At 35.7% G+C, this 11973-nt stretch overlaps 1 protein-coding gene across 1 annotated transcript in view; it reads left to right on the top strand.

Moving 5' to 3' along the window:
* The first annotated feature begins 2417 nt into the window (after positions 1-2417).
* Positions 2418-11973, top strand: part of LOC149087093 (cubilin-like) — a 55899-nt gene continuing 46343 nt past the window's right edge. The window contains exons 1-2 of the mRNA XM_089231342.1: positions 2418-2920; positions 11216-11288. Coding sequence (XP_089087468.1) covers positions 2831-2920; positions 11216-11288 — 163 coding nt within the window. The 5' untranslated portion in view covers positions 2418-2830. The remainder of the gene's footprint in view (positions 2921-11215; positions 11289-11973) is intronic.

The following is an 11973-nucleotide window of genomic DNA, read 5'->3' as shown; positions in this document are numbered from 1 at the left end:
ACAACAGCATTTCACCAAAAACATATTTTTCCGACGGATTTACTATGATATGTGCTATCAACCATTCGAGGGTGCATCTGCATATGCAGCTTCGGATTGGATTGGAGTTTGTTTTTTTATTGGTGCATGGATCGTCAAGGTTATGTTGCGCCAAACAATGGTCAAGCAGTACACTGACTTGTGGTAGAATTTCCCTACCACATCATAAAACCCTGCTCCCTCGAATGGTTGATTGCACTTATCCGTCAGAAAAAATTGGTATTTTTGCTTTTTGTGAAGTGCTGTTGTGCATCCTCTAAAAACACCCTCTACCGCCTTTGCTAGTGCGATTCGGCCACACATTCTATGACCAAAAATGCTCATTTAGGTGTCTGATATCACCCCCTAAGTTTGTCTCATAAATTTAGAATTCCCCCTGTATCTTTTGGGGAAGGCAGCGGCAACTGCCGTGGATACGTGGGATTTTTCAGCTGCCCGTATTCTGTAATTTTGAGTAAATTTTTGAAGCGCACATTTATGCTTGCTTGCTTTTCAATGTACAGATAGGCTTATTTTCAGCTCGTCACGACGCCCTTGACAAAAGCTAGTGACACCCCCCCCCCCACCTCCAGGAGCCGTGACAGACACTTTGAGAAACATTAGATTAAACTATGAATAATTGAGACATAACTCCATACTACGGTACCGTAAAGGGTGTAAAGGATAATATAGTATATTTTAGTTAATATACATTATACTTTCAAGTACATAGATCAACTTCCATATGATTAATGTACGTATTTTAGTCTAATATTAGAATTTCTTGTTTTGAATACATAATAAAGACGTTGATGTTTCATGTGCATTCATTTTGGGCCGAAAAAAACCCGTAAGTAGACACTATAGCAAGAGTCTCAAACTTGTGGTACTAGTACTTGACTGACCATCCGGGGATGGAAACTGGTACGTGGAAAATTTGACAAGAAAAATGACAGAAAAACGAGAAAAGTAATAAAAGAGTTCAAAACGTTAATTATAACAAAATACGAACCTTGTACTCTAGCTTCATGCTTCATACGCAATCGAATCCCCCACCCCACCTCCTCCGTAAGCATTTTGCGGAATACGCAAGCCTCGTAGGCCTACTCACGTTCAAGGGGTCAGCAATGTTTCATACTGATTTCTGTGGGTAAGAAAGCCTTCTAAGAAGTCACCAACGAATTGTTGGAGACCTCTTAAAAGTTAATGTTCTTGGGCAAAGTTAATGTACTTTCCCAAGAAAACCTTTTATGCATTTCGAAGGGCGAACATTGCTTTCATGCATTTTATAATGATATGAAAGCATCCTACGCATTTCTAGGAATATGGAATATAATGGAACCCTCTTCCATTCCAAGGGTACGCACACCTGCTACGCATTTCGAGTGCTACTCATGGGTAAGCTAAATTCTCCTGTGCATTTCTAGGAATACGAAAGCCTCCTGCACATTTCAATAGGTACCCACATCCAGGGGGGTCTGGTAAATTTATGGTGGCAGCAAATTTTAAGAAGGGAAGGAAAACACCGTTATAAAATCATCGAATTTTGCAGTGTGGGGGAGATGGCTAAATCATGTTTACCCCCCCCCCCCCAGACAAAAATCTTTGTTATGGCCCTACCCACCACATCTACACATTCGTTAGAGTAAGCACACACACACCTTTAACGTATTCCTAAGGGTACGCAACACATTACTCTCACGTATTATCTACAGGTACGCAAACCTCCAACGCATTAGGGATTGCTCGAAGCTTGAAAGGTTGGGAAACATCGCACTACAGTATAAATCACGGTGCCATCGCCCCTTCACGTTCCCAAATGGGATTCCTCTCGATATTTCGCAAAAATTATTTCTCATTTTAGTATCAAATGTAGGTTCAACACACCGTTCTTTTCTAACACAATAGTCCATTCACCTGTTGCTTCTTACTTAAGTCGGTATTTTACATCCTCCGTCTGTCTCGTAAATAAGACCTTGATGTCAAGAAATAAATCAATTTTTTTGTTGGATTACGAAATAAGATCAGCAGCAAAAGAATAAGATTTTGTAAATCCCTTGATGGTCAATTTTGTTTTTACCTGTTTATCCATTATTTTTCTTCTTCATCATTCTAAGAAAGAAATCTCTCGCACAAATCTTTACCATCTTCCTTTTCTTTCTTCTTGATCTTTCTTGTTGTTATTGTTGAATCATTCAACTTCTTGTGTTCTGTAGTTATACGCATGAATTGGTCTTCATCCGTTGCCGAAGAAAGCCCCAATGACGTAACTTCACATTAGACCACAACCACCAAATGATCCTTTTTTTGTGTTTTTGTCTTTTTTCCTCCCCTCTACCAAACTCTTTTCTTCGCTCGTCACTTATTATATTTTTCACAGTATAGTGACTCTGAAAAGGGCCACTGGCAGAACAGGTTAGATGATGCGTGTTCCAAATGTTTTGTTTATTTCTTACTTCATTTTACTTCTTTTTTATTATTATTATTTCTCACCCGGGGAACCCCTGTAAAGTTTGTGTAAAGAGCAATATCTTGCAATTCAATCGTCTGCACGTTTAGATATCAGGCTGTAATTTTCCTGTACCCCGTGCGGTGAAAATTACAGCAGCGGCGATCCCGAATATCATATCCGAAATCTCGGGAGGACGATTATAGTACCGTGGATATAGATTATTTGTGTGTGCACACACATACGCACACATTCCGAGTGAATAACGAAATTGGGCTTTTTTTTTTTCTTTGGAGATGATCTTTTCGTGAGTGTTCGGATCTCTTCGTAGTGAGAGGAACAATTTATTTTGGGATTAGCATCATGGACTGTACGTTGCTAGTGCTTTGGTGCGTTTGGGTGACTAGTGCATTGACTGTTCGGGGACAGCAGAACGCTTCCACTACGTCCACGGTGAGTATCATAGTTTTTATATTCTCATAAGTTTGACTAGATTATTCCGTTTTATAATTTATCACATCAGAATTAAAGTAAATTTTTGGTAATTTCCATTGAGAATCGCTGCTCTGTGATGTGATTATTCACATTACTATGAACGTGATCTTCAGAGGGATCGCATAACTGCTATATAATGTGATATTTCAATATTCACCTAGTGCACCGCATTTCTTGTCGTCATCGCCACAATCGAAAACAATAAGTATTCACCGTAAGCCCGGGATTACACTATAAAAGTTTGATAAAAGTCCTTTCATAAAACTTGAAAAATTCTACGAATCATCGGTTAAATACTAAGATCATCGGTTACATTTTCTAGAATGTATCTAATAATCTTATTGGTAGCATTTTTCAAGTTTTATAAAAGTGCTCTTATCAAATTTTTATAGTGTAATCCCGGTCTAAAGGTCTTAAATTTCCAGGATAAAATTGAACTTTCAAGTACCCTATTTTAACGTGTATACGGAAACTTGTTGCCAAAAATTGAGTCCCGAAAATAAGAGGGGAAGTTCTCATACATGAATAGTATTACAGATATTAACAAATTACTCAACTGATGATAATGAACTAATTGATGTAGCTGATTGTGGTGTATCAGGTGAGAGTGATGAGGAATTTAATGGTTTCTACGATGAATAAAAAAATCTCTTTTAGACAATTTCCAACTGTAATTACTTGAAAATGCTCAGAACCACTCACCACAGTCATGATTTAGTGTATTTTGTAGTAAAATCCGAAAAATAAAACCCTTGGGAAGAAAAAAATGATGAAACTCCCCGCCCCAACATTGAGGAAAATCCTGCGTACGCTGCTGCTCAGAACCAATTCCCAATTACAATGCAATTTAGTTAACTAATATCTGAATTTTTACGGTAATGTTGATGCTCCATTTCTTGGCTATCACAGGATTTATTATAATTTCTAAAACAAAAATTAACGTACGTACCGTAAATTAACCGTAATTTCTGCAAAAATCCAAAATTGTGGTTTTTAAAAACGTGAGCGCCGTGGCTATAGACCAAGATTGGGTGAAGAGAGCACCAAGTCCCAGAATCATGAGATGCATACCGTAAACCGGGGCTAACTTTGTGACAGTTTTGGATGTTTTTGTTAAGTTTCCAGGTAAAAATATGAATATTTTTCAAAAACTTTGTTATTGGTCATAATCATCACTCATCTTCGATTACGAATGAGCCTTTTGGCTAATTATTATTTGGACGTATAATATTTCACTAAATACTGTCTCAAAGTTGCCCCTGCTTATAGTACAGCTTCGTGGCAGTCAGATTTCGCACTAAGTCTATATTTTGATGTTTCATAAAGTTTTACTTGCGAATTTTTACTTTAGGGATCTGAAAAACAGAATAAAAATAGATATTATGAATATAAAAAAAAATGAACAGTATCATTTTGGCAGAATTTATAGCGTGAATTTATCAGTTTTAAACGAACATATGAACACAATAACTGACAGTAGTTACAAGAAAATAATAATGAGAAATTAAATCAAAATTTCTCAATATATTTCGGACCGAAAAAATAGCATATCTTAACACAAAAAAATAATGTAGAAAACACAAACAATTCAAGATGCAGGCACAAGTTTGTAATAATTATATTTCTGCTGACAACCCAAAATTTCAGAAACATCAACAATGTCTCGTTTCCCTCTTTTTGGAGTATTTTTCCTCCTCACTATTTCTTTGTCTTGGTACCAGTTCGCGTTCCTCTCTCATTAGGCCATCTCCAGCGTTTGCCCGATTCATCCATCACGTTCAGTAAAGTACCTCGTTTACTAACTTTGGTAATCATTTCTGGATAATATATTAAAGCCTCATAAACTACATCAACATAGAGCCCCCTCCCCCCACAGATCGCAGGAATGGCATTGGCTGCTGATCCAGAATTCGTTTCACACCAGCTGTTATCTTATTCTGACAACAACAACAGACTATGCATCACGTTCTCATGAAGAATCAAATGTTTGAATCTTCTAACAAGAGTTCTTTTTGGCAGTTTTTGTGCTAGAGGCAAAAGGTGCTGTGATATTTGCACCCGAAAAACTTTGTAAATCCAACCAAAAGATGCTCTTCCCAGTCACATTGATTCTTTTGCATATTGTCTTCCTTTTCCCGGTCAGTTCAGTTCTTCGGTGATTCAGATACTCTATAAAGTTTTCACTTACTTCACTCACTTTTATAAAGGTTCGTTTTCTCTTTCTTGAACACGTCTACATAATTGATTTAGAACTTTTTCTCTGTTCAGCCTGTGTATTTCAGCTTCCTTAAATCTGGAAGACAAGCTTTTCCCTCGATTTTCTGTCACTCACACTTTCTTTTATCACAAAGTTGTATCTCACTTTTGCAAGTCACACATATTTTGTCGAAAATGCAAGAAAATAAGCTCGTATCAAAAAACTCCTTCCCCCCTGAATTATTATAATAAATAATGAATTCAAAATAAACTCCCTTTTGAAATTCATAGCTGCTCTGTATATTTTGAACACCAGCACAAAGTTTCAACACTTTTCCTGAAAATCATTTAACGCGCATTATCTAAAATAGCTTTACCGGACAGCTCTTCACAGGACGCTGTGCATACACTTCCGAGTAGTGTTCGCAAATACGCATCAAAATTCAATTTTACCCCTCCAAATTTCATTGAGGAGTGGAAACACTAATTCAAATTTTAGATAATTTTTTAATACAGTAATTTCTCTCTGATAGAAAAAAAATCCTCTCTTTTCACAAAAATACCCCTTAAAATTTTAGAAAGGAGTGAAATTACCCTTCAAAATTATACTGTAGGGTAACACTGCTTCCGAATCACCAACACGTGAGCGAAGCTTCTGGGCACACACTCTGCTGAGATGTTTTCTCCTTCAACCTTCCGATCCCTTTGGAAAGCCCAGCGTATTTGAAAGCGTGTTGTGGTGCGTATGTGTCACAAAGTTGTCCCATTTTACAGTATTTAAAACCATGGCACCATCATGATGATGGGTGCAATTTTAAATACACTTAACTTCACTCAATCCTCTGTCCGGTGTATATTTGAATATACACGGCAAATTCACGGTCACCACCCCTTGTTTGCCAATTTCTTTTCTCAATTGTTTTTGGTGTTTTTTCTTTTGGTATTTTACAAAAATACAGGACAAAATACGGCTACATATTTACCTAGTGCAATACATTTTTTTATCTAGAACGGGTTGATTCCTCGTTCGTGTCATTTTTCGACAGCTGATGAAATTTTTGCATGTACAGAGATTCATAAAATTGCACCAAACACTGAGGGAAAAATAATAATAAAAATAAAAATCAGGGTAAAAACTATTCAATTTTGCTAAGTGAGTTTTACATGTTTATAGATAACATTAAAATCAAGACAAACTTTACATTTTACCCTGAATTTGGTATTGTAGCTAATAAAAAATCCACTCTGATTAATTAAACTATGTTGAGGTATTGTTCCAATCAAGGGCGTAGCGAGGGGGGGACTTGGGGGGGGGGGGGTCTCCCGAAATGTGAGAAAATGGGCGAAAAAAGGGGAAGAGATGGACAAATCTATAGTTCTATCACTTTGGTCCCCCCCCCCCCCCCCGTAGAACGAAATTTCTGGCTACGCCCCTGGTTCCACTTAAAAATATGCTCACAGCACCCGCCTCGTTAACATCCATATTTATAAAAAAAGGAATTTCAATACGCTATTATAAAGGAGAGTGAACCATAGAAGGTTAATTTGAATCAAATTGACTTAATTTCGCAGTCATAATTTCCTTAAAGCCAAATTTTCCAATCTCAATACTCAAGTTCTTCTATTTGAAGCTGAATTCTAAACATTGCTCAGAATTAGTGACTAATTCATAAGAAAAACCACAATTTTTATTTATCGTTTATGATAGAAATCATCTCAAATGTTTTCAGGGAAAATTCAGGAAGCTCTTTTGAAATCTAGGACATACTAGTTTTAAATTTTCATTTATAAAAATCCGACGTCATTCGTGATCGCAACTTGAATAAGAATTTAGAAAAAAGACTAAAATATACCTATTCATTAACATGAAAAGAGCTAAAATCGATGCGGAAAAGAGTTTCTTTCTTTCCGTATTTACAAAATATTATATTTCAATTATCTTGAAAGAGTTCCTTCCATATCCTGTTTCTGTACTCTCTTATATTTTTTTATCCCTCCACATCCCTCTTTCCTATAATAATTTTATCATGCTATTTTATTTGGATACACGTGGTAATATTCTAGCTATTCACGATCGAAATGAAGCTTTTCCTCTTCTATGACCACACAAGATCTTTACTTGAGTCTTTCGTGTGGATTCATAGCCATTAACAGATCGTGTCGGATTAGATGGGTATTTTTTTTCCTTGATGCAGTAAAAGTACACTGCAGTGTAAAAAGGCGGGGGATCAACTGTGTTGACCTTGATGGAGGTAAATAAAATTAATAGAATACGAGATCAAAAGCACAACGGGTATTAATTTTTTGATGTATGATAAGAGAAAAACTTTTTCTCCTAAAATGATCGTTCTCTACTTTTCCGGGACTTAGTTCGTCCTGGATTTGAGTTTGCCGTCAGGTTTTGGAAACCGTACTTATGGCGGGACATTGACTTGGTCGAGTGGGTGCAGAGAAGAGCCACGCGTGCTCTTTATGGCACATGGGGCTGAAGCTATGAATAAAGACTTAATTTTTTGAAAATGTTTACATTGGAAGAGCGCAGGTGTCGGTGGGGTTATGATTGAAGAGTTTAAAATTTTGAACGGAATGGATAAAGTGGACCATGAGTTATTAATACACCGTCAATCAAATGCTTCGACAAGGGGGCACCAATATCGATTGGTAAGGGTGACAACTCCAGGTTGTGGTGTCACAGGGAGTTTTTCTCTAATAGAGTTGTGAAGAAATGAGAATACCTTACCTCCGTGGTCGTGAATTTTTTTCCTTCTGAAGGGGGGGGGGGGGGTTACGTTTTTTCCTGTAAAATAACACTATAATCTTGGCTCGGGGGGGGGGGGGTTTAGAACCCCAACCCCCCTTTTGCGTGCGCCAATGATTGACACGTTCAAAAAGAAATACGATAAACATATTAGGATCAACCGAGAAGCTATCCATACGCAAATGAGACAACCATGATTTTTTATAGGCAGTATATTCATATTTTATCATAATTATTAGTTTTTTATTGCTCTTACTTGCTTGCTGTATTTTTGATATAGTTTAGATACACCGTATATTTCACAACGATGTTTTTTATGGCCGTCTTTTCACGGACTCCTCGTTGGGCATTTTGTCTGTTGTATTATTTGTATTAAAAAGAAACTGTATAACGTGATGCAGACAAAATGATAAAAACAATAACGATGTTCGAAATTTCTTTAAGAAGGATATTAACACTAATAATATTTGTAATTAAAATTAAAAATACAATCAGTTGGATTAAAAACTAATCAAATATTAAGCTTTAAAATGCATTTCAGTCATTGTGAATTGGACATATATATATTGGATTTTTTTTAAAACGTTTGTTTTTCGAGTAAAAATTGCGAGAAAAATTGCACCTTTCAAAAGAAATCAAACACAACCAATTTAGCATATTCCCATAACGTCATGGGAATATGCAAATTTGTAAGATCAAGTCATATACTTTTAATGATTGTTAAATCAACTCACAATCACATTAATCAGTTGAGGGAGTCACAATTACAAGGAATCCAATCATAAAGGATGAATGAAATATGTGATTTTTGAAATTGGAAACGGGCCTGTGTTTCAGAAAATCGAATCGATGGTGAATCGTTCAAGGATATCTTTCTGAAAAATATTATCTGAAGATGTGACACCACGTGAAGCCAAATGTAACCAGAAATCTGTGTGATCTGAAAAAAGTGCATTGCGTTTCTCAAATTTCACCAAAGAACACAATACATTGCTATCGGATAGGCAATTAAACAACCATTTGGTGAGCATTTAGATTGTCTACAGTAAGAATATAAGCAAGATGACACGCTTCTATTCAATATGCGAGAATAACCAGATATAATGATGATCGAAACAAGATATGTGTGCAAATAAATGCAAGAAGCAAAAATTTTTATTTCGTCAAGTAATGCAAATAGTCATTATTGATGGAAGGCAAATAAATGTGAAAGTGCTGTAGCTACCACACTGTTTAGGAGAAACACGTGTAGTAATGTATAAATCAAGAATAAAAATAGACTCAGAAAATGCAGTTGTTTTTTTTTCTTCATTTTTAGTACATTAATATCGATCGTATTAGAAATATCAATACATATTTACATGTGTGTTCATTCTTTGCCCATTCCTATTGTTGCCTATGCAGCCCCGTATCCTACAAAGAAGAAAACTAAAATTATATATCGGAAAAAAAAGAGAAAGAATTACATTAAGTAAAGGAATAGTAATTAGCTAATTTGCTGCTTTCAATGATTAAGTCTTTTATTATAATGTATTTCCTTTTCATTAAACAAAATGATTCTACATAAACGTAAAGTAATTAGTAGAGTCCGAATATGCATTTGCATTTGTATATTTTGGCTTTTTCAACATTAATGCATATAAATGCATAAAATCAAACAATATTCAGGATAAGGGCATATATATACTTGAATTGTTATAAAATGTCAATCACGGTTTTTTTTTTTTCAAAATTTTTCAAATGAATATTGTTTATAATATTTTATAATATTCATAGCATCGGTTTCCCGTTTTCCCCCGCCCCGTGGATGGGATTTAGTAATCCGTTTTCTCTATCACAGCATACGCGATCAAAACTGAAAGTTTAAGGGGACACGTGACGTTTAAATGGAAATTCCTTATTACTCTATATTTCTTGCTAAAAATGCTGTAATGACATTTCAGTATCAATATAATAACAATTTCAGGTCTCTTAGTTTAAAAAATATGTTTCAACAAGCTTGGCGCCTTATTTAAACATCAAAAGGCGCCAAATTAGAACGTTATTTTTTAGTCATTTTTTGTCCCCTGCGTCTCAAATTTCATTGAAAAGTACCAATGAAAAACTTGAAGCTTTTCAATGAAATTTGAGACGAAGGGGAAAAAATGACTAAAATGACGTTTCAATTTGGCGCCTTTTGGTGTATAAATAAGGCGCCAAGCTTGTTGAAACACATTTTTTAAAAGACCTGAAATTGTTATTATATTGATACTGAAATGACATCGAAGCATTTTTAGCAAGAAATATAGAGTAATAAGAAATTCCCATTTGATTAATGTGTCCCCTTAATGAATGTTGCTAGCTGTATGAAAGAGATTGCCGATCAACCCTCCGAAGTGTTAGCTACGATTGGATCTAACTGGGGTGGTGCCCGGGTGGTGCTTTATGTGTTTGCAGCACTTTTTGAGTCAAATGTTAGGTGTTAAATGTGAAGTAAACAAAAAAATTGATGACTTTTTTGAATCTATTTCTAGAAATAGCAGTAACATAAATTCTTTTGTTACTGGTGATTTAGTTACTCTGCAGATAGGACTAACTAGAAATTAGACATGCCTAAATAGATAATATGTAGATGTTATTTGCATACATAGACACATGTGGGAATGTACAAATATTCCCACATGTGAGAGTATTTTTTCCAAATGAATAGTGCACTAAAAAATAAAAAACATGCATTTTAAAAACATATCTGCCTTTTTTGCACATGGTGATTTTTAACCCACATTTTCTCACTTTTAGAACTTTTTTGGAATTTTTAACTTTTACAGGTTTTTTTAGTGCATATTTTCGGTTTTTAATGTATATTTTGGCATTTTTAAGTGTATATTTGCATATTTTCAGAGCATATTTCGCCACTTTTTAGTGCAGAAAATCCGGGCTCCAGTAATTAGTATCGTAAAAAATTGATGGGACAATTAAATCTATAATTCCACAAAACACGAGCTCATTTTCCACGATATTCCTGAATTTTAAATACGAATGTTATCATCTAAAGCATATCAAGTTTTCAACTATCTCAAAGCGAGAACAAATCCAAAATATATTAGTTCGGAATTCAATTGGTATTTCAAAGTATTTGTATAAAGTTTTCATAGCATTTCAAAGAGATGTTTGCAAGCATAATGAAATTCTATTGCACCCCAATAAAAAAATGTGAATTTATTAGCAAATTTATATTGCCTTTTTTTTATTTATATTCTAAAAATATATATATTTTTTTTAATGTACGCATGAATATTATTTTTGTTTCCCGTTTGTAGGTGCAACGAACAAATTCTTCGATTGTTCGCGCACCGACAATATCTGGAAGAAATAGTTCCATAGTAAAAAGTGGTAAGTCAAAAAACATCTAAACTGGACATATTTTGATAGTTACATTTCTTAACTCCAGCCAGAGTTTCAACTAAGAATCAGTCAGGGAGGGTCTGGTGTCCGCCCCCCCCCCCCCCCCACAAATCGTGGATCCAGGGCAATATGTCCGGAGATATGGTGATTTGTTATATACTTTCGTGATATCGTAACGTATTTTACGGGACAGATCGAATTATGCCCCATATTATTCGGCGTTTGAGAAAGACGATCACTCCCATCGTTCTTATTAAGTCCACGACTGCCCCCCCCCCCCTCGTCTTACGCGAAAAAAGGAGAGGAGCTGAATTTACCCCTTGCGTTTTTTTGACCGTTCGTTCAACAATATAGGGGCAAAGAGTGCCTGCTTTTCTTCAAAGGGGTGTTGGATCAGCCATTGCCACCGTGACTCGAAATGTAGTCAAGATGGTAGTGGCTCAGCGCTGGCGTTCAAAATTTCATTTCTGCTAACGTGTTGTAGCCCACGCTCATGTTCCAGATGAGGCAGCTATATAAGTGATTTTTAAAAGCGTTACAAACTGATGACACACCAGCCGGCCCGAGGTTTGCAGTTGAAACTGTGCCGTCTTAACGAGCGGGCCATGGTAATGCGATCCGGTTAAGATTTTCGAGATTAATTAATCATGTAAGTTGATAAAAAAGAATTTAT

This window comes from Pholcus phalangioides, unplaced genomic scaffold, assembly GCF_987345545.1.
Source record: "Pholcus phalangioides strain wild (caught in Gottingen) unplaced genomic scaffold, Ppha-v1.0 ptg000004l_1, whole genome shotgun sequence".
Classification (NCBI taxonomy): Eukaryota; Metazoa; Arthropoda; class Arachnida; order Araneae; family Pholcidae; genus Pholcus; species Pholcus phalangioides.
This window is presented reverse-complemented; position numbering and strand designations above follow the sequence as displayed.